Source organism: Urocitellus parryii, chromosome 1, assembly GCF_045843805.1.
Source record: "Urocitellus parryii isolate mUroPar1 chromosome 1, mUroPar1.hap1, whole genome shotgun sequence".
In the NCBI taxonomy this organism is placed as follows: domain Eukaryota; kingdom Metazoa; phylum Chordata; class Mammalia; order Rodentia; family Sciuridae; genus Urocitellus; species Urocitellus parryii.
Window position 1 is genome coordinate 42,856,345 of NC_135531.1, and position 24,043 is coordinate 42,880,387.

General features: G+C 36.7%; 2 protein-coding genes across 3 annotated transcripts in view; one reads left to right on the plus strand and one right to left on the minus strand.

The window, feature by feature from the left end:
* The window catches only part of Cdc20b (cell division cycle 20B), a 47,182-nt gene that overhangs the window by 17,394 nt on the left and 5,745 nt on the right, over positions 1-24,043 (minus strand). The window contains exons 3-5 of the mRNA XM_026385957.2: positions 10,581-10,803; positions 8,180-8,310; positions 3,325-3,418 (exon numbers count right to left, since the gene is read on the minus strand). Of these exons, the coding sequence (XP_026241742.2) occupies positions 3,325-3,418; positions 8,180-8,310; positions 10,581-10,803 (448 nt within the window). The remainder of the gene's footprint in view (positions 1-3,324; positions 3,419-8,179; positions 8,311-10,580; positions 10,804-24,043) is intronic.
* Gpx8 (glutathione peroxidase 8 (putative)) lies at positions 18,573-23,401 on the plus strand. Of its 2 annotated transcripts, XM_026385941.2 has the most exons (3): positions 18,573-18,886; positions 19,455-19,716; positions 22,530-23,401. In XM_026385941.2, the coding sequence occupies exons 1-3, from the start codon at positions 18,683-18,685 to the stop codon at positions 22,691-22,693; spliced, it is 630 nt and encodes a 209-aa protein (XP_026241726.1). In that variant the 5' UTR covers positions 18,573-18,682; the 3' UTR covers positions 22,694-23,401. The 2 variants fall into 2 exon arrangements, with proteins under 2 accessions (XP_026241726.1, XP_026241727.1); XM_026385942.2 differs by lacking the exon at positions 19,455-19,716 and having other exon boundaries at positions 22,530-22,674.

Genomic DNA, 24,043 nt, shown 5'->3' on the forward strand with positions numbered 1-24,043 from the left:
TTCTTTTCCTCCCAACCCCCTGCTTCCTAGCTGTCATAAACTGAGAAGCTTTCCTTCACCAAGCCCTTCCACCATGATATTCTGCCTCACCTCAAACCCAGAACAATGGAGTCAGCCAACCATGGACTAAAACTCTGAAATTTATCCTCCTCTAAGTTGTTCTTGTCAGGAGTTTTGGTCCCAGCAATTGAAAGCTGAGTAACACAATAGGTACTGAGAAGTAGGTCATCATTGTGACTAACCTGACTGTGTGGTTTAGAAACCTTTGGAACTAATTGTTGGAGAAGTTTAGAAAAGTTTGGAGTTGCAAGCTGGGGAAGACTTAGACTATTGTAAGCAAAGCTTAATAGTCAATTCTGGTGTGAGTTTAGAAGAGCAAAAATGCTAACAGAATGTAGATACTAAAGACTGCCCATGAAGCTTCATGAGAAAAAAATCTATTGGGAATTGGACTAGTGGCCATTCATTTTACATTCTAGTAAAGAAGTTGCCTATATCTTGTCCAAGTCCTTTCTGTGAGTCTGAATTTTAAAATGATGGATGAATTCATCTGGTGGAGGAAATTTCAAGGCAGCACAGCATTCAAGTGGTGGCATGGGTTTTGCTGGTGGCTTTTAGCTAAATTTACTGTGATAATCAGGAGCAGAAAGCAGATAAGAAATATTTGAAAAACTTGCAGTTTGACCAGAAAAAAATCATGTTTAAATTGGACCAAAGAAGGTGTGGTTGTTGAAGAGATTACTGTCACTGCTGATTCTGCAGGAATGCAAAATGCTGGAGTTAAGGATTTCAAAGAAAGGCCTGGGAGGCCAGGCAGAGTGTGGCAGTATTGTAATCTCTGCAGGTAGCCCCTGAGAAGGCAATGCAGGAAGCTATAAGAAGGATGCCAAACCTGGAACAGAGACTCCATAAATTAAGGCATGCCAATAAAGTGAAAAGTCTACCAAGAAAAGCTGCTAACTGTGAACAGAGCCAGTCTAAGAGAGAGATCAGGTGGTGTGTGACTGTCAAGATCAAAAGGGTGGGGCTGCCAAAGCCCCCTGGGGATCATATCTTGCCATCATGTGTCTCAGAAGCCAGACATGGAACTACAGAATTTGTTTGCCCTGCTAGGTTTCAGTCTTGTTTTGATCCCATCCCTTCTTTCTATGTGCCTATTCCTGGGACTTTTATTCCTTAAAATGGAAATGTTTACTCTTCGCCATTAAATATTGGACATATAACTTGCTTTTTGATTTTTATAGAGAATCACAACCAACAGTTGGCCTTGAGACTCAGATGAAACTTTGGACTTAGACTTTTGGGCAACGCTGGAACTGTTAAGACTATATGGACTCTTGGAGACAAGTTGAATGCATTTTGGATTATGAGATAAACATGAGTTTTTGGAATCCATATGTGGAATGTTATGATTTGGATATGAGGCATCCCTCAAAAGCAAGAGGTGAAATTATTTGATTATGAGAGTCATAAACTAATCAGTGGATTAATCCATTTGATGGGCTAATGATATGAATGGTTTACTGAGTGGTAACTATAAGCAGGTAAGTCAAGGCTGGAGGAAGTAGGTCACTGGTGGTGTGCCCTTGAGGATTTTATATGTTGTCCCTGGCTTTCTCCCCCATTTCCCCTTTTCCTCCCCTCTTACTCCCTCCCCCCTCCTCTCCTTGGCTACCATGAGCTGAAAACTCTCTTCTGCCATGATGTTCTGCCTTACTTTGGACCCCAAGTAATGGAGTTGACTGACCATGGATTAAACCTCTAAAACCATAAGCCCAAAATAAACTTTTCCTCCTCAAAATTGTTCATGTCAGATATTTTGATGATAGCAATGAAAGCCTAACTAACACAATGAGTACTTTTTTTTAAAGAGAGAGAGAGAGAGAGAGAGAGAGAGAAGAGAGAGAGAGACAGAGAGAATTTTTTTAATATTTATTTTTCAGTTTTTGGTGGACACAACATCTTTATTTTGTTTATTTATTTTTTAATGTGGTGCTGAGGATCGAACCCAGCACCCCGCACATGCCAGGCGAGTGTGTTACCGCTTGAGCCATATCCCCAGCCCATGAGTACTTTTTTTTAATACCAGGCTTCCTCATCCTGAAATTTTAGAGCACTGGTGATAAGAGATATTACTAACAGCATCCAGGGAGAAAATGATAACAGCATACAAAGTATTGGAAATTAAAATAACATATGACTGCTCATCAGCAACAATTAATGCTAGAACACAATAAAGTTCAAAGTTCTAAGCAAAACTAGAATTTATAGCCACTTGAACTATGGATCAGGTATAGTAGTAGAAAAAGGACATTCTCAGAGATAATGGACTTAACATCTAAGAAGATAAGTCCCAGGATTATAACTGTGCAGTTGGCTAAGGGAACAAGCAGACTGTTTAGCAGGTTCAGAAGGAGGTTACTGAGGAAAACAGAATAAAGTAACTGCATGGAAAATGTTATCAATAGTTGTAGAAAAAACACTGGAGGGGCTGGGGATGTTGCTCAAGCGGTAGCGCGCTCGCCTGGCATGCGTGCGGCCCGGGTTCGATTCTCAGCACCACATACAAACAAAGATGTTGTGTCCACCAAAAGCTAGAAAATAAATATTAAAAATTCTCTCTCTCTCTCTCTCTCTCTCTCTCTCTCTAAAAAAAAAAAAAACACTGGAGCATTTAGAGGAAACATTAATAGTTTATGGACATCTGTTAAATGAGGCAAGTAGGAAAAACAAAGCTATATTTAAAAAAGAAGAATACATATAGTATACTACTTGGCTTGGTGGTGAATATAGTTTTATAGGAAGATGATATAAACACCAACTACTAATTTGATTTTTAAAAGTATGATGTGGCCATGTCCAGAAACCAAAGAATGAAGCAGGAAGAGAACCAAGTTCTTATCTACTATACTAGGAGGTCATGATAAAGTCCAAAATTATGAGAAATAAAAGTTTGCCAATATTATGCAAAAATATATGTAAATATCAGGAGAATCACTGGAAAAGCTAAGGGTGGTACCCTCTAGAAAAACAGGATTTGTGGGCTGAGGTTGGGGCTCAGTGGTAAAGCACTGGGTTCTATCCTCAGCACCATGTAATAAATAAAATAAAGAGAGAAAGAGAGAGAGAGAGAGAGATTTGCTGTCATTTTAATTATTTATTAAAAATAAATAAAACTTGGGGTAGAGGTGGTTAAGGTAGAGGATTATGAGAAGCATCCGTATCTTACAATAACGTTTAACCTAATATATTTTAAAACAAGGAAGAATTGAAGGATGCAAGGTAATAGGAAAGAAGGACAAATTAAAAGTCTTTGCCTCATACCTTTCCAAATACATTGGGATTTATCACAGAGCTGCATTTTCCCATCAGTTTTCTGAACCACTTTCTGGGTAGAAAATAGTTGGTTTGGGCATTTCTGAAAATAAACACACATAAAGAGAATGCATCTTTAGAAACACTTGTACATCTCAGATGCAATAAATGAATACAGAGTTATAACTGATGATTCACTAAGAAGTTCAAAGATTACACATTGCTATAGCTAACACCACAATAATTACTATTATTTATTAACTAATCACTGTTCAATAAAAAATGCTGAGGGTTAATAAAAATATATATATTGCTTATATATATATATTTATATATGTTTATAATCTCAACAACCCTTATAGCAGATATTAATCAGCTAAATTAAAATTATTTTTTATTTTTTAGCCTAAAAATCTACTTAGCCTATAAACCAATCTCATACTATTACACCTTTACCAACTAAAATACAGACAGAGATCTTAAGAAATTTGTCCAGATTTTCATGAGCACAAAAATTGTTATTAAACTGGGCCAGTATATAAAGCACATTTCTGACATTCCTTCATCCAACTTAGATCAAAACCAGTTAGGACAATTAGCAATAAATAAATGGAAAGAAAAAAAGCTTATTGGAATTTTCTAAAAACATACTAATGAATAGTTAAGGCAGATAAAATTCATTTTTGTTCCTTCACAACAGCATCTTATATGTATGGCAATACCTAAATTTCCAATGATTCAGACCAAAATCTCTCTGACAGGCATCTTTTTAATATTTTGGTTTCTCTCTCAGTCTTATCGGACATAATAAACATTGCCCATCAATGAATCATGTTTTTTTATATATATGTCCAAGGTAGAAAGATGCATTTGGGGTAAAGGATTCATTGTTGTGGAAACTATCCTAAGCACATGCTTGGCAGCACCCTGGCCTTTACCCACAGGAGACCCCTCTCTGACCTGTGACAATCAAAACCATTCTCAGACATTGTAAAATGCCCCCTGAGGCACAAAATTACCCTGAGGTGAGAACCACTCGTATTAAATAGCATTTCTAAAATGGCCTGCTCTTCAGTAGTAGCTCAATGTAACTCTTTTTTTTTATTCTTTTTTTTTTTTTTTAGTTGTAGATGAACACAACACCTTTATTTTACTTACTTATTTTATGTGGTTCTGAGGTTCGAACCCAGTGCCCCATATGTTCGAGGTAAGCACTCTGCTAGTGAGCACAATCTCAGCCCCTCAATGTAACTCTTTACAGATTCACTTATTCAGAATCCCATAGAATCCCCAAAGCTGAACAAGGCATTTTCCCACACATGCTTCTCTGTTCTGTCTACTCAGAGGTGCTCATTACTAGTGAAATCTACTTATTACTTTAACTAACAACCCAGAGCTCACCGATATGAATTCTCAAAGACTCCACTGCTAGTCAGGCCCTAGCTGTAGAAACATTCTCCAGGTGATCAGTGAGGACTGCATGAAGACACATATGTTTACTGGAAAGTGTCTTTACCACACTTGGTGCTTTTTGACTTCCTACTGGTCATGACAACAGATGCTCTACATAGAGCTGTAAAACAGTTTCTTCTATCCCCTGCCAAGGTCCCTCAGTGATGTACTAGCCGGCATGACAACTGCTGTAAGAAAGATCTTTCCAACACCACTGTGAGCCTACAGAGCCACCAACCTTTCTGCCACCAACTACCAGACGGGATATGGGGAAGGAAAAGGGAATTTTTGAGGGCCTGGAGAGTAAAAATTTCAAGCATCAGTGTGGATGCTAATGACCTAGTCCAGGGTGATTTCAACACACCTCTCTCACCATTAGATAGGATTAGATAGGTCATCCAGATATACACTGTGAAGACAATATACCATGACCAAGTGGATTTCATACCAGGGATGCAAGGTTGTTTCAACATATGCAAATCACTAAATTCACCACCTAAATATAATTAAGGACAAAAATCATATGATTATCTCAATAGATACAGAAAAAGCCTTTGAAAAAATCCAGCACCCATTCATGTTAAAAATGCTGGAGAAACTAAAAGTAGAAGGAACTTATCTCAACATTATAAAGGCTCTATATGACAAACCCAAAGCCAACATCATACTGACTAGAGAAAAACTGAACACATTTCCTCGAAAATCAAAAACTAGACAAAGATGTCCCCTCTCACCATTCCTATTCAATATAGCCCTTAAAACTACAGCCAGATCAAACAGGCAAGAAAAGGAAATTAAAGGGATAAAAAGAGGAAAAGAAGAAGTCAAATTGTCTGTTTACTGATGGTATGATCCTATAACTAGAAGTCTCAAAAAAAAATCCACCAGAAGGCATCTAAAGCCAATAAACAAATTCAGCAACGTAGTAAGATATAAGATCAATACCCATAAATCAATAGCTTTTTTATATTCCAGTAATGAATCTGCTGAGAAAGAAATTGGGAAAACTATCTAACCCATTCACAATAATCTAAAAAATACATATACCTAGGAATAACTCCTCTACACTGAAAACTATAGGACACTGAAGAAAGAAACTGAGGAAGATCTCAGAAGTTGGAAAGACCTCCTGTGTTCTTACAAAGGCAGAATTAATATTGTCAAAATGGCCATACTACCAAAAGCATTAAATAGATTCAATGCAATCCCCATCAAAAAAAAAATGAAAAAGCAGCCTAAAATTCATTTGGAAGAATGAAAGACCAGAATAGCCAAAGCAATACTGAGCAAGAAGAGCAATGTTGGAGGCTGCACAATACCTGATCTCAAATTATATTACAAAGTTATAATAATAAAAGAAACAGCATGATTTAGTATTAAAACAGACATGAAGATCAATGAAATAGAAGACACAGAGACAAATTTTTAATAAACTGATGGGAACAATTGTTATCCTTATGTAGACACATGAAACTAGATCCTTATCTTTAACCCTGGACAAAAGTCAAACCAAAATAGATCAAAGACCTTAGAAATTTACAACCAGAGATATGAAAAACTGCACTCTATATGTGTAATATGAATTGTAATGCATTCTGTTGTAATGTATAACAAATCAAAATTTTAAAAAATTTTAAAAAGAAATTAGCTCAGAAACTTTGCAACTGCTAGAAGAAAACATAGGTTTAACACTCCAACATATTGGTACAGGCACCAATTTCCTTAATAAGACCCTTATAAAGTTCAAGAAATAAAATCAAGAATCAATAAGTGGGATAATGCTAAATTCAAAAGCTTCTCAATAGCAAAGGAAATTATTAAGATCGAGAAGAAAGATCCTGAAGAATGGAAGAAAACCTTTGCCAGCTATTCCTCCTACAGAAAATTAATATCCAAAATACATAAAGAACTCAAAAACCTTACACCCAAAATAAAATAAATAACACAACCACTAGATGGGCAAAAGAGCTAAGCAAACATTTCTCAAAAAAAGAAATACAAATGATCCACAGATAATATGAAAAAGTGTTCAACATCCCTAGCAATCAGAGAAATGCAAATCAAACCTACATTGAGATTTCATCTCACTCCAGTTAAAATGGCAATCGTCAAGAATACAAATAATAAGAAATGCTGGCAAGAATGTGGGGGGAAAGGTACACATCTACATTGTTGGTAGGATTTTAAAGTAGTACAACCACATTGGAAAGAAGTATAGTGATTCCTAAAAAAAAAAAAAAAAAACTAGGAATGGAACCACATTAGGGCCCAGCTATCCCACTTCTTGGTATTTATCCCAAAGAATTAAAATCAAGGGGCTGGGGTCGTGGCTCAGTGGTAGAGTGCTTGCCTAGTATACTTGAGGCACTTGATTCAATCCTCAGTACCACATAAATATAAAATAAAGATATTGTGTCCACTTAAAACTAAAAAATAAATATTTTATTTAAAAAAGAATTAAAATCAACATACTAACGGGCACTTCATATGTGGAAGCTAGAGCAAAATAAGAGGGGGAAGTGGGTGAGGAATTCCATGAAAATAGAAGGGAGATCAGGAGACTAGAGGGAAAGGGAGGAGGGAGAGGGAGAAGGGACAGAAAAAGAGCAGAACTGTAGGATGATATTGACCAAATTATTCTATGTACATTATATGGACATACCAGGGTGAATTTCACCTTTATGTATATCTATAAAGCACCAATTAAAAAATTATAAATAAACAGAAAGAATATTAGTAGAATTCAGGAAGGGAGGAGGGAAGGGAAAGAGGAAATACAAGGGACCAAAATGGAGCAAATTATATTCTATGCATGTATGGTTACATCAAAATTAACCCCACTATCATGTATAACTATAATGGAATAAAAATCACTTTTTAAAAATAACCTGGTCCAGTCATGAGGCTAACAACATCCTTAATTATCTCAGTAGAACTCTGTAACCATCCCTCAACTCTATGCCCTACAATAAGGCATCCAACAAAAGACCTGCTCTAACACATTTATACAGATACACACACACACACACACACACACACATATGAACACCTATACATATATGTATGTGTGTGTATATATATAAATATATATATATAAAATGTATGTATGCCACATTATGTATATATATACACCATTGTATGTACAATTGGGCTATATTTTTGATCTTTACCTCACTGATGGTTTTCCTCATTTTCACTTTTTTGACTGGTTCTAACAACATGATTTGGTGGAATTTTTTTTTCTTAAGAAGTGCCTCTATTCATATTCATTTGCTCAATTTTTTCTGTCAATAATCTATCATTTTTTTCTTACTGAATTTTAAGGGCAGCTAAGCAGCTCCTTACTCACATTTGAGACTCAATTATCCAAGCTTCTTAAGCTGTAGGATCTTCACTTTTCTCTCTTACCTACCTGACTTTTAGAGGCAATGTTTTCCTTTACAGCTCTGTCCAGAGCATGAGGTGCCTCACAAACACAGAGAGCAGAGTTATTCCTTTCATAACCTTCTTTGGTAGGAAACTTCAGTGGTTCTTTGTAGATTCCTACAAGAAAGACACTTAGCTTTAAATTTGGTTTTTAATATAACAATCACTTTGCAGGTCTCACCACAGAATCTCCCACAATAAAACAGAATGTGAGGTCCAGCATGAAAACCCAGGATGGGGGTAAGAGAAAGGAGGAGAGAGGGCCTTACACAGAGCACTGGGTTCATAAGTGAACGCTCATGAGAAACTGCTTTAGTAACCTCTGAATCAGGGAAGAAATGCTGGATTAAAGGTCTGACTCCAACTGCAGCATCAGTGGTAGAAATGCTTCACCTCTTCATAGAAAGTACAGGCTTGCACATTTGAAGAATGGATGGAAAGAATTCAATAATTTAAAAAGATGGTGCAAAGACTATTTGATTTGCCCATACTATGATCATCCTGCAGGAAATCACTACAGGAAATTTTTGTGTTGTCAATCATTGGTGCTCACTGCATGATCATGAGAATATCACTGTCATCCCCCATCCCTTCCTACTGCAAAGAAATGTTGCAAAAGTCAAGTGAGATAGCATCAATGTAATACTAAGTTAAAATAACAGAAGTGTTATTTGCATTAATTATTTCACATTTGTGTCCTTCTCAAGGTTGAGAATGCCTTTTAACAGGTTTTTTTTAAAAAAAAAAAAAGAGGGAGAGAGAGAGAGAGAGAGAGAGAGAATTTTTTAATATTTATTTTTTAGTTTTTGGCAGACACAACATCTTTGTTGGTATGTGGTGCTGAGGATCTAACCCAGGCCGCACGCATGCCAGGCGAGCGCACTACCGCTTGAGCCACATCCCCAGCCCTTAACAGGTTTTTAACTGCACTGGCAACCTGTGAAGGCATCCTCTAAGACTAAATATATGCCATATTGCTTGTTTATCCAAGGGGCCAAGAAACCATTGGAAAATTGTGGCCTTTTGAATGTGACAATCACTTCTTCATTTGGAAAACCATGGGCTTGGTAAGATGTTGCTAATGTTCTCAGAGCCTGGTACCTCAAGTCCTGTGATATTCAAAATCTAAGAGGTGTTATGTTACGTTAAAGGAGGAGGAGGGATGAAAACATGAAATGTTCCTCAAAGCTTTACGTCCTATTCCGTGTCCTGAGAAAGTATGCATGCTTTCTTCCTTGTGCCATTTATACAAGGGTATAAAGTAGAAAAGGCTAGCTCTCAGAATCTCAAATGAAAAAGGAAAAGTGCACTTGGATGCAAGTACTGACAATCATCCCTATCACAAACAAAGAGGTCAAGTCCACCAGCCAAAGAAAGCAGGGACCTCTCAGGTTTCCTGTGGCGAGCATAACTGCAAATGAACCTCTCTGTATGTGTCCCTTACACTTCTGAAACCAAGAAAAGAAACACCAGCAGCAAAACACTTAGAAGCCAATTTATCTGATTAATGCCCAGTACTAAATTAAATAGAAAATAAAGTGGACTTTCTTGTAAAATCTTCTTGACTAATACATATTGTCTGAAATTTTAAATTTCTCACATAAGGTTTTACTAAGAAACAACCAATAAATTGATTTAGAACCTAAAAAAAAAAGGAAAGCCCCCAATTTTAGCCAGAGATGCCCCTAAAACAATCAGCATAAAAACTGCTCCCCAATTACAATGGGACTCAAAAGATTTCTTTCAGAAGATAGTCATAACACTGATCATTCTTAACCCTGTATCTCCTGCATTCAGCTGATTTCAGAATTGATACTTGTCATTACAGAGGAATTTCATTGGTTCAAAATGATTTGGGTTCCCTTTCAATCTGTGGAACTACAGTGCCTCACTGAGAAGAACTGGCACAACTGTCAACATTTGTCTTTATAAAAATGCTGATAGTCAAAAATTATGTTCACTAGGGTTTTTTAAGGGAAGAACAGGAATTAAATCACTAGATAAGAGGTGGCAAATTTTGCCTATCAATTTCTTATTCAAAGGGAGGGAAAAGGTGGCTCATGGTGGTGTACACCTCTAATCCTAGCAACTCGTAAAGCTGAGGCAGGAGCATCACGAGTTCAAAGCCAGCCTCAGCAAATTAGCAAGAGGCCCTAAGGAACTTAGTGAGACCCTGCCTCATAATTTAAAAAAAAAAAATAGAAACAGGGCTGGGGATGTGACTCAGTGGTTAAACACCTGGAGTTCAATCCCTGGGACCAAAAAAGGGAGGAGGGGAGGGGAAAAAAAAGGGAAAAGCGGTTGACTAGATATGACATTAAATAGTTCTTTAAGGCAAAGATTCTCTCCGGAATACATTCCTTTTAACATTTCAAAACTAGGCTCACCTGGAGTCAAGGTGTCTTTCTCAGGTGTTCCCGGCACTGATTGAAGGGATTCAGGAAAGTCAGTGGTGGAAAGCTCAGCTCCAAAGGAACAGGCCAAGTCCCCGGTTTGCCTTTGCTGCCATCTTGTGGCGATTGGGCTACTGGCAACAGGAAGCTCTGCTGACAGGCGCTTCAAAAAGTTGCTCTTGAAGTTAGAATATGTAGTAGTAACTGAATCCAATACCTGTTTAACAACAAAGAAAGCCACAATTTATAGCAAACTCAATGATGCAAAAATAAAAATTCCTTACAAGAGAATTACAAGTGAGTTATCTAATACAACACAGAACATGTGGGTATAAAATATTTTAATTTTTGTGACCTGGGAGAATATTAGATTGTTAGATAGACAGAGGGTGAGTCAGGGAGATCACAAGTCGAAAGCCAGTCTGGTCAACTGAGACCCTTTATCAAAAGGGCTTGGGGAGTAACTGAGTGGTGGAGAGTCCCTCGGTTTAACCTCTAGTGTGGGGGAAGGGGGGAACATACATGGGGCTGGGGCTGTAGCTCAGAGGCAGAGCACTTGCCTAGCATGGGTGAGGCACTGGGTTCAATCCTTAGGATCACATAAAAATGAAACGAATAAAATAAAGGCATGCTGTCCATCTACAACTACAAAAAAATTAAACCCATTATATATTTAGAGCCTCTACTGAAGAATCTGTAGACAAACCAAAATAGTTTAGGAAGTAATTATATAGATTTCTCCATTTTTCCAAATTTTCAGCAGATTAAAGTTAATTTTTAAGACACTGTGGGACCAAACAGAGGATATCTGGGCCTCCGTAAGACTAGCCAAGCAGCTCCTGCCCTTGCAGGTGGAGGAGCCACCATCGCTGAAGATGTAGTTAATTTTGAAAAAAAATTAACTTGCTCAAAGGTTTCCTTGGCATCCTAGAACTTAAATATTCATTTAAAAAAAGATCCTGAGTTGAAAAGGGGGAAATAAGGTCCATTATCCTCTGGCTCAGCTCTGTCACTCTGTCAATCTTGAATGTTTCCTATTTTTGGATCTCCTACCCCATCTTTACCAATATGCTCTCCAACAGCTCCTTCAGGAAAGCATCTCTGACCTTCCATTCCTATCCATTCAAGTTTCATCAGGCAACTTGTTTGGGGCCAAGTAATGGTCCCCAAAGATACCCAGATCCTAGATCCTAGAACTTGCTATTGTCACTTTACATGATAAAGGGACTTTGAACATGTGATTAAGGATTAATCTAAACTGAGATGGGAAGAATAGATCCTAAATTATCTTTTTGAGTCCTGAATGCAATTCCATGTCCTTCTAAGAGGAAGACAGAGGGAGATTTGGCTATACACAGGGAGATGGCAACATGATCACAGAGGCAGAGGCCTGAGTGATAATGCTCCCACGTCAAGAAATGCTGGCAGTCATGGGAATCTGGATAGCAAGGCATGGATCCTCCCCAGGAACCCCTGGGTGAAGCAAGACCCTGCAGGCACCTTGGCTTCTGCCTAGTGAAACTGATCTCAGAACTCTAGCCTCCATAAGAGAATAAATATGCGTTTTAAGCCACCAAGTTTATAGTAATTCATTATAGCAGTTGTAGGGAATCAATGTGCAGCCTGCATTGGACTTCCACAGCTGACCAGGTGTGCCTCCAAAACAGCACCACCACATTATATTATTAACAATAATATTTATCAAGTGCTCAATAAGCAAGAGTGTAGAGCTAAGCCGTGCATCCAAGATTCAGGCCACTGCATACGGTTATACACACATTGCCTCCATGAGTGGCAGCCTTTGGAATATGCAGTGTTCAATCTTCACAATGAAGAAGGACGACCCTGCCAAGGTTTGAACTCTGACAAATCAATCTAATCCCTGTGCTTTGAGCTCCTGGGCTCATCCTCCCACTTTTCTGCTTATTTTTATGTTTCTCCTACTATATTATGCACTCCTGAAGACCAGGGACTTTGTCTTTTACCTTGATAGCTTTGGGGCATAAAATTATTTATTAGCATCTCAGAACTCCATAATGAATAAGTGAATGAATCTCTTCTCTTAGAGACCATTGGTGCTAAAAAGGCACAAGGGATTTAAGAAAGAATCCAGAGGCAAGGAAATAAGGCTAATTTCTTTCTTCTCCATTAATAAGAACAATTTTCAAATTGGATGAGGTAAAACAAACATTTCTCTAGAAACTAGAGACTGATATAAATGAAGCAACAAGATGCATCTGGGCATTTTAAATAAGGGCAAGTCTTTAAAGCAGATAGCCAAATTTATTTATCAAAATGGTTGATTGTTTTAAGTTAAAATATTAAAAGATAGAAATGGGATTCAGAATAAAATGTGAGATCAAAAACCAATAAAATTAAATGTATGGTTCTTTTCACTGTACGAGCAAAAGATGGGAGAGAACCGCTTGCAGGTTAAGACCACCACCACTACAGTATAGGTCAACAGAGTAGTGAAATTGCCTTTTTTAAAAAAGAACAGCATAATTTTAGGAAATATAAGGGGAAAACGGTGTTTGGAACAGTAGCAAGCAAAATCCCACTGTTTCTGGACCAGTCAGAACTCATCTGGAGAACAGTTTCTGGACTCTGAACTGTGATTCAAGAAGGGAGATGGACATGACAGGATTCAAAACCCAAGTTCATTTGGAGGAAAGGAACCACAATCAGGGATCAGAGTGATGACAGTAGCAGAGTATCACCCCAACATATGTGAGGTCCTCCTTACATGAGGACGTTTAATCTAGAAGAAAGAAGACTCAAAAGGAACCGTCTTCGCATATTAAAATGATGCAATTTATGAAAACAAGAAAAACTTACTCTTCATTGCCCCCTATGGCCAAAACAGGACCAATGAATGGGGGAGATAAATTTTTATTCAACACAAAGAACTTTCAAAGAATTAAAGAACAACTTCTCTTAACACTTTGAATATAAAATAAAATTCTCAGTCATCCCACTAGGTATATACTGTTTGTAGTGGTACAGATGAAAATGTTTTAATAGTTCCATACTTTCAATGTAAATTTTTAAGTAATGAATTAAAGTTTCCCTTATTAAAAAAATTAGCAAAATAAGTGAATATATTCAAATAAGGATGTTAAGTAAATAAATTATATGCAATTATAAAAAAATGTCAGAGGACTCATGCAAATGACCACAGCTCAGGAAACACTGCTGTGGATTGTGCTATTTCATCTTCAATGTTTTTAAACTTTTGTTCCAGGATCTATCTCCTGCTGAGGAAATGCCTGTCGCATAGTTTCAAATGACTCAAGTATTTATTAATAGAGAGGAAGAGGAAGATAAGAAAAATAAGACAAAGAAGGGAAAAAGGATGAATGACTCTGTAGTCCAGGCACATGGGTTCAGCTTGTTTACCCTGAGATTCTCATCACACTGACACTGTATCAGGAGGAATTCAGAGCACCAGGGCCAACAAATAAATAGAAAGGAGCCTAGAGAGGTTAAAAATAAGGTCAGGAAGTAACAAAATGAAGCAACTAAGAAAACAGAAACAAATGGATCTATCTAATCTGACACACAAATCATTTAGAGGGTGGGGAAAACCTGGACATTCCAGAGGAGGCATGCTGATGTTGCTGGAGACTGTGAGAACCTCATGACAAAGTCTAAAGCAGCAAAGATGGCCTGTGGGCTCAGGCATAACCCCACCTGTCCTTCCTAACCTCTGAATGTCTGCCCCTGCTGCCACCCACCATCAACCACCCTAGGAGCAGCATTCTGTTCACAAGACATCTCAAATTTAGAGTCTCAAAATTTCTGACCATTTGGATAAGTCAAAAAAAAAAAAATCCTCTTCTTATATTTAAATCCCTAACTGCCTTGGCATCCTATTGGATGGACAATAAAACACAAGCTGAAACTGTCAAGATCCTACAGATGATGATAATGTGCTGTATATTTCAAACAGCTAAAAGAAAGGATTCTGAATGTTTTCACCATAATAAAATGATAAATATTTGAGGAGATAAAAAAAGGTTTACTGATTCAAACATTATACAACATATACATGTATTGAAGCATCACATAGGTAGCCCCTAAATATGAATAATTTTTAAGATTTTTTAATATTTTTAGTTGTAGATGAACACGACACATTTATTTTATTTATTTATTTATATATGGTGCTGAAGATCAAACCCAGTGCCTCATACATGCCAGGCAAGTGTTCTACTATTGACCTACAAGCCCAAGCTAATTTTTAAGTTTTTAAGTATCAGTTTAAAAATAAATTTAAATCAAGGGTTGGGGTTGTGGCTTAGCAGTAGAGCACTTGCCTAGAACATGTGAGGCAGTGAGTTTGAGCCTCAGCACCACATAAAAATGAATGAATAAAATAAAGATATTGTGTCAAACTACAACTAAAAAATCTTTTGAAATAAATAAATACATTTTAAATCAAAACCAACAAGACCATTTTCAGGTGGGAGGTACTATTGTGCTCCTTTGCCAATGCCCACCACGGGGGCTCCAGGGCGTCTTTAGCATTCTTCCCTTTTCTTGCATCTCACTGGCAAAGGCTGCCTTCATTGAAACTATCTTCTCTTGACTTGTTGCTCTGCAGACCTCCTGGGACACCTTCCAGATAACTTCAGTACACATGGACAAATTTTTTGCTGTTGTTTTCCTCTTTCTCCCCTTTTTAAGCTCCTACAGTGATTTCTTATAAAACTAAATGTCTCCAGATGAATAAAACCCCTTCACCAAAGTACTACAGCAATCTTGCCTCCTGTTTTCTTCTAAACGTATTTTATCAGTTACAAAGAAATGCTTGAATACAAAAGAAATAATTTGAGTTATGAAGTTGAAAGTCCTAAACACCACTCCATTCACGAGTTCTGTGATCTTGGCTGAGTTATTACCTTCTTCCTATATCAAATGATTATTAAAAGGGAAATAATGTGTATACTAAAGGAGATTACATACAGTATAAAGCTCATAAGGAAAATAAACTTTGTGCAAGGGTCAATATAAAGCTAAAACATAAGTTATTTATCACTCACTTATTTTCTGCCTTATAATTCTTCCTTGTTTCATGTATGCTCTCATATTTCCAAAATTGCTTTTAGTTTGTAAGGGCCAGCTCATTCACTAACACTTTATTTATATCCTCTACAAAGCCTGAGTTGGTTAGCTGAGTCAATTGCTTTATCCCACTGTGGACTCCATGTCTTCCCCTAGACTTGACCTTTACTCTCTTCCTCTCCTTTAGGTAGGAAGAGTATTTGTGTGGGGTTGTGGCTCAATGGTAGAGCACTTGCCTAGCACATGTGAGGACCTGGGTTCGATTCTCAGCACCACATAAACATAAATTAAACAAAGGTATTGTGTCCATCTACAACTAAAAAATACTTTTTTAAAATAGTATTTGCGGATGTTTTTAGCATACTGTCACTATACAGAGAAATCTGCAATTATGATATATAGTTTGAGATTAGTCTTTCTATAGGAAAAAAAAAACATGGAAAATGAGAACAGATCACCAGAAGTTGAGAGATGATGTTGTCAAAACATATACAGAGAAAGATTCTGCTAAATGAACAGAGAGGTATATGCAGGGGCCAAATTTGTCTATATCTAGAACCAGAATTCTCCAAACCATTATTTAACAGACCTAAGTAAACATTCATATATTATGATTTCATTATTTCAGATTCTCAAGACTAGGATCATTTAATTACACACTGATTCTTATTTCATCCTTTATAAGAAACATACACTTATACTTTCAGAGCAGTGTTCATATTTAGTAAATCTCAGGTCAAGCCTACCTAAGCATCAGACTTGCATAATCATTCTTATTTATGAAGCACTCTGGCTTATACAGCAATTATTGGCAAGTTTGTTGATGTTGTTGTTTTTTAAAGAGAGAGAGAATTTTTTTAATATTTATTTTTTAGTTTTTTCGGTGGACACATCTTTTTATTTTATGTGATGCTGAGGAGGATTGAACCCAGCACCCCGCGCATGCTAGGCGAGCACACTACTGCTTGAGCCACATCCCTAGCCCTCATTGGCAAGTTTATACAGTGTTAAGTTTGGATCTCTCAGATTCATTCAGCTCTGGGTCACTCAATGCTCAATGTGCTTTTAAAATGATGGACCAGCAGCTATCATAATGAGTTTATCAAAATAATATCACCCCATGGGATCCTGCCTGGGGAACAGTCAGTCAACACCCTTCCCAGGCATAAGCATTTTGTCTCCTCATCTCAAAGCACAGCTGTAACCGGACAGTTTTACATGTATAGCATGCATTCTATGAATTAACTTTTAAAGTGCAAGTCTTGAACCATTTGCTTGGACTGCCCAAGGAGTTAATTAAAACATCTAGTATATTCGTGGAGACCTGCAACATATCTACTGTGTAACCCAAACAAGATTGGAATGTAAAGGCTCTCAAACTTAAATGTACAAAATCTATAAAACTACATGTTCTGATTCAGGAAGTCTGAGGTGGGACCTACAAGCCATGTTTCTTTAAAAATGCAAGGTGATAGCCATGCTGTAGGCCCAAGAATCTCACCTGGAAAACAAGACCAGATAGATACCATAGCAGTTCTTGTGGAACAGGTAACACAGGGACATTAACAATTTAAACAACTCAGCCAGAATTCACCAAAGTAAACTACCACAGTTGAGAAGTAACACAACATAGTTTGTGTACATTTTTGTTCTTTACTAGAAAAAAATGTTTAAAAGAAATACTAAGGTTTGGGATTTGTTTGATTTTTGGATTGATTTTTGGTTTTTGTTTTCCTATTCATTCTTAGGCCATGAAGGAAGTATTAAAATGGGTCCTCTTACTAAGCCCAAGCTCAGCTACCCCCAAACACACAGAAGGAGGGACCAGAGGAAGAGCAGGGCTTCCACCTGAGCACCAGCTCGAAAGCTCCAACACCCAAAAGGTGGCAGGAAGGGCACTCCCACAAGTTTCTCAGCTCACTCTGTGCACTTTCTGGAAACTCACCATAACACTGTGCCCAAGTGGACACACCTGATTCAGAACGTGCATTGTCTTAAACAGTGCAGATTCTAAGGTGACTGATGAACCATGAATTTTAGGCTATGCAACTATTTCTCCCCTTAAAATCTATGATCTTTAGCAATTGAAATTCAGACCTCCTGAAACAGGCAACTGCCAGAAGAAAAAAAAAAGAAAAAATAAAGCAAATACTTGAGGGACCCAAGTAAATGAGGGTTTGGGGGATTTTGATAGAATTATTTTTTAACTGTTAAATAGATCTATTATAGAGTTCAGTATTTTTAAATATACAGGTGACATCTGTTAGTGAATTGTGAAATCATTTTCATGGGCAGAATCAGGCTGCTTAAAAATGCAATGGACATAGTTGTCTTGCAGTTCAAAGAAGAAGTATTACATCAGGAAAATTCTCAGGGCAATTTATATGTGTGTGTGTGTGTGTGTGTGTGCTAAGTTATGCTATAAATGTCTTATTTTCTATTTACTTTTACTGCATTCTTCTGGAATTGGATTGCCTTAGCTAGATGAGACCAGAATAAATAGCCTTTTCAAATATATCATTGTGCTTTCCACTATAAATTCCTTGAATTCATGTAATATGTGTAATCCATACAGATAATATAAAGTTCCTTCAGGTCATACATCATGTTCATAGTTCACACTTAATCTACATTCTATACCTGGGCATCATACCTACCCAGTTCTCAACAGTTGGATAAAGATAGGATGTTTACTAGGGCAGTTAAGATTTCAGTTTCCAAATTACAAGAGCACCATCTTCTGGTGAAATATTTTCTTTGCAGGAAAGGAGTTAGGGAAATACCAAAAATGTCCTGATTTTTCTGACAAAAAAATGGCAGTTTTATCACTAATAGGTTGAAATTCTGTAGTGCTCTTTATTTCATTTGGAAGTTTCACTACATCTGCCTTCTGAGAAGTATTCTTCTACTCCTCAGCAGTGAAAGGAGCTAGTCTAATCCTTCCTGGTTTGTTAGATTAAGCGGGTTTCAAGTTTCAGCTCCTCCTTTGAATTCCAGCCTGATGAAACTTCCCTGTAGAATCAACCAAAATGGAGCCTCTCGCTGCTCATCCGTTAAAATGTTCCGGGCCCAAAGTGAAAATATTTGCAGTTTTGCTCTCTATGGTTCTGTGCACAATGATGCTATTTCTCCTACAACTAAAATTCCTAAAGCCTAGAATCAACAGCTTTTATGCCTTTGAAGTGAAAGATGCAAAAGGAAGAACTGTTTCTCTGGAAAAGTTTAAAGGCAAAGTAAGTTGAATTTTCGGATTTTATATCTGTTGATTTTCCATGTCTCTGCTTTATCTCTTAGTAGAATCAATGCCTTGCCATTACATAGTTACTAGTTAAAATTTGGTCTTCAATGTAATGTTATTAATACATCACTTTAGTTATCAGTTCTGAGAGTTTATATGCTTTCTAATTATCTTATTCTCAAAAATGCTTTAATTTCTGTGTTTTAAGTTGTCTAGAAAATGCTTATAGTTAGTAATGTGAATATAGTGATGATTACTAGTAAAAGTATCATCTATAATCTAACAATAAAAAGCACCCTATCAGTGATGATATTATCATTTATTTTTAAATAAGTTTTCATGCATCCCTAATGCTTTTTAATGGCAGTAATGTATCAGTCTGAACTTGTGCATTTAGGAATAGTTTTCAATAAAACTGGGTATGTCTAAAAAGCATGAAATCATTATCCATCAAAGGTTATATTCCCCAAAAATGGCTTAGGATTTTAACTACATGCAGGAGGGGAGGGGTTTTTTAATCTTTTGCTTCACTTTCCGGTTGCATGTTTTTCTTTTTCCGGGAGGTTTCACTAGTTGTAAACGTGGCTAGTGACTGCCAACTCACAGACAGAAATTACTTAGCACTGAAGGAACTGCACAAAGAGTTTGGACCATTCCACTTCAGCGTCCTGGCGTTTCCATGCAATCAGTTTGGAGAATCGGAACCCCGTTCGAGCAAGGAAGTAGAATCTTTTGCAAGACAAAACTACGGAGTAACATTCCCCATCTTCCACAAGATTAAGATCCTAGGATCTGAAGCAGAACCCGCATTTAGATTTCTTGTTGGTAAATATATTTGCCTCACCAGTATGTCTTTAATTGCTATTCATTCTTACACAAATATACCAGGACTATACTTTTTATTTCATTTGAAATTTTTTATTGGAAAAATTTTCATAAAACGATCAAAAAGACAGATTCTTTGTAACTTTCTAGAAGTTATGCTACCATAAAATCAGTATTCTTAGATGGCAAAAGAAGTTTACTCCAATGTATTTAATTTCTTACGACCATCTTCCTGAAGACTTTACTTGAAATATGACTGTGACTTTTTTTAACAAATTATCATAATTCTCCTTTTGCTTAACTAGCATTTTGGGGAAATGTCCCTCCCCATTATTAAATCTGCACATTTCATAACTATTGCTGAGCATTATCAACTGAACATATCTTTATGGTTGATTTTATATTTCCTTTCTTATCTGAGACATTATCCTCAAGGATGAATTTCTCAGTTTACCAGGTTTTTACTAAAATAAAACTTGAATTTTTTTTCAGAAAGCATTAATATTAGGCTTTCTTTACAATTAAGCTAGCACAGAAGAATTTATTTAAAGACTTCCTAAGGTTAGTTAGCATAAAGGTAGTGTAGATAGGGGCTGGGGATATAGCTCAGTTGGTAGAGTGCTTGCCTTGCATGCACAAGGCCCTGGATTCAATTCTCAGAACCACCAAAAAAAAAAAAGGTAGTGTGGATAGAAACTTTGGTCTTACCTGGGTACAAACTCCTACTCAGTTGCTTTTGCTGTGTGGCTTCAAGCATTCAACTTAACTTCTCTGTACCTGTTTCCTCATTTGTAAAATGGGGCTATAAGTAGCACCTACTCACTAAGTTTTTTGGGAGGATTAAGTGTATTCATAGTCAAACACTTACACACTGCTCACTCTGTACCAGATACTACTCTAAATGGCACTCAGCTAATGTTCTTTTACCTTATACTGATGTCATCTTCAGACCTATTTTCACTGTAAATAATTTGAGTTTTGACAAAACCATGACTTCAGGCATATCAAGCTTCAATTCAACAAACAAGATGTTCAATAATATTTTATGTAAGTAATAAGAAACTTTTAAAAACATTATATTCAATTTGTAGGGAAAGTTGATTTAGTGCCTAACATCATGAATACCAACCAGGAAGTCTTTATTCCTTTTATTTCTGGGGTTTAGTGAAAAAAAATCCAGAATACATGTCCTTAAAATAATCTTTCATCAATTATAGTAGCCAAATGCTTAGACATAGTAGCTCATAGGTTATTCCTCTTCATCACTAAAAAAGCTTGTAAGGGGCTGGGGCTATAGCCTCATGTGTGAGGCATTGGGTTCAATCCTTAGCACCACATAAATGTAATATATACTGTGTGTTTATATACAACTAAAAAAAATTTTTTTAAAAAAAGCTTGTTTATACAACTCCATTTAATCTGTACAATCAAAAAGATAATAGTTCACAATGAAAGTCACTACTCTGTATAATTTAAAAAGTTGGCAGTGACTAAGCTTCCATCTGCACTTGGGAGAGGAAGGTAATAGTGCCCAGAGGTTAAGAGCACAAACACTAGAAGAAGGCCTGACTATCAACCTTGGCCCTGTCAATTACTAACCACATCATCTTCAGTGTAGGTCTCCTTCTCCCCATCTGCAAAATGGGGATAAATAATAATACCCATCTCAGAGGGGTTCTGTAAAGCTACAACAGGCCAGGCACTGTGGTCCAGGCCTGTAATTCTGGCAACTTGGGAGGCTGAGTCAGGAGGATATCAAGTTGGAGGCCCACCTCAGCAACTTGGAGGCCCGCCTCAGCACTTGATGAGAACCTGGCCTCAAAGTGCAAAATAAAAAGGGCTGGGAATTTAGCTCAGTGTTAGAGAACCCCTGAGTTGAATCCCCAGTACTAGGAAAAAAAAAGTTTAAGAGGATCTATTCAAAGCACTGAGCATACTTTACTAGGCACATAGTAAGCACTTGATAAACTTAAAAATATATATATATATATATATTTTATATTATATTATAATATTATATATTATATATAATATATATTTTTTATATTATATATATATGTATATGTATGTGTGTGTGTGTGTTGTAGGTGGACACAATACCTTTATTTTTATGTGGTGCTGAGGATCGAACCCAGTGCCTCACACATGCTAGGCGAGTGTTCTACCACTGAGATACAGCCCTAGCCCCCACTTGATAAATTTTATAGTTATTATATCTTGTTCTGATGTACATCAATGATATGAACATAAATTATGGATAATATACAGGAGGAAAAATCTACATTTCTTAGATTTATCAAAAGATTCATAATTTTTCAAAATAAAGTGGCTAAATTCCTTGTCATTTTCAGCTATGTAATAGTTTTAAAAACATATTTAACATGAAAATTAATTCCCACATTTTCATTACCAAGGACTTATTCTTTAAAAATTTTGAGTTAGTGACAAGGTAAATTTCTTATTCAGATCAACAAATCTAAAATAGACTGCTTTGGGGGCTGGGGGTATAGCTCAGTGGTAGAGTGCTTGCCTAGCGTGCACAAGGTCCTAGGTTCAATTCCCAGAACTGAAAAGAAATTAAAAATTAAACAACTTTGTTTCATTTTATGGTTCCAGATCAGTAGAGTCATCAGTGAACCCATCGAGTATATTAAAACCTCATTACTCAAACTTGTGCTCTACTTTCTTTGGGTGTTTTGTTTTGCTTTCTAGAACCTGATTCTAAAGTTGTCACTTATGCAGATACAAAAAGAAATGAAAATCTTAACAAAGAATAAAGTTATGCTCATGAAAATATGTTGTGTATATTTTAGATTCTTCAAGGAAGGAACCACGGTGGAATTTTTGGAAGTATCTAGTCAACCCTGAGGGTCAAGTCGTGAAGTTCTGGAGGCCAGAGGAGCCCATTGAAGCCATCAGACCTGAGATAGCAAATCTGGTTGGAAAACTCATCCTAAAAAAGAGAGAGGACCTATGAAAATACCATCAAGCCACTCTAATTCAGAGAGAAATATCTCCATGAGGATTTGATCTCTTTTTAAATACTTTGACAGCATTTACAGCACATTATCTTGCTAGTCAATGGTAATGTACGTCCTCAGGACAGAGATGTAACCCAAAGCTAAAAAAAAAAAAAGAAAAAAAAAAGTAGCCAAAGAATTAAAATACTTCATCTGATATATTAAAAATTTCAGAATACACAGTCACCAATGTGTTCCATACCCCATTGCCCAACTTGACATTTTATTGGATTGTACTTTATGGAAATGCCAACACCCTAGACCACTGTTTGGATTTCACGAATTCTGTGTGACTGAAATTTTTGATGTAACTATAAATGGCTATGTTGATGCAATAAAACAAATAATGAAAATGTAAAATACATTCAAATCCTTACATACCTTTGTTTCAGAATTTTGCTCTTTTAAGTATAGGTTTCTAATGTGTTTTACTATACTTAGTCATTTTTATGATATTATAGTATTTGAAAAAGTCTATCATTTTCAACATCTCTCTCTCCATTGTTTTCTGGAAGCAATCCAAATTCCAGACAGAACAGTTGAGTCTCCCTTATTTTTGAGTGAAAAATCCCAAGTGTAGGAAAAAGGCCATGAGCATGTGATCATTTAGCAACAACCTGCCAAGTTGGTGAAGGTTAATTATAACCTCATGAAATATGTATTCACTGCATGAAATGATTAAAGACTGAAGCAAAATCTGTATGACAATGAGAGAAAAAAAAATGCACTCATGTAAAATTTGGCTAAGGAGGAAGAAGACCTAATAGCCTGTGGTTTGACTCCCAAATTCTGATTTGATAGGTGAAAGATTTTTGTGGTGAATTCAGTAACACCACCAAAGCTTATAGTTCTGGGTCTGGATTAAGTTCTTAAGAAAACAAAAAATATTTCCTGGAGTACCTTCTGCTTTAAAGTATCCATGCAGCTTCAAGTGTGCTTAGTGTAATAGTAGGTGGCGGTGGAGCAGTTTCCATCCTAGTGATTTACAGGGATAGCCTGAAGAACGCCAGATTAGTGTATCAGCAAATCTGCTCCCCTCTCAGCTACTATGTGACTTGTCACTTTAATTTCAGTTTCCTCACCTACAAATTAAGTAGAGGACGGAAAGAAACAGAGAGCCCCCTTAAAAGTCAATGAATATACTTAGCAGAAAAGAAATCAGAACTAGCCTAGATGTTGGCAAAGACACAGGAGCTATCTAACTAGATTTCTAGTAGGTATCCTTTGCAATTTACCCCGGAGTCTTAGCAATTGAATTCCGAGCCTCTAAACAAAAATTTAGTCCAGGTAACCCCTTCAAGTGTTGC

Excerpts from the sequence above, each read along its gene's own strand:
- Gpx8 (XM_026385941.2), top strand. The coding sequence starts at position 18,683 with ATGGAGCCTCTCGCTGCTCATCCGTTAAAATGTTCCGGGCCCAAAGTG. Across the intron at positions 18,887-19,454 it reads TGGAAAAGTTTAAAGGCAAA|GTTTCACTAGTTGTAAACGT; the intron begins GTAAGTTGAATT and ends TTTTTCCGGGAG. Across the intron at positions 19,717-22,529 it reads CGCATTTAGATTTCTTGTTG|ATTCTTCAAGGAAGGAACCA; the intron begins GTAAATATATTT and ends TGTATATTTTAG.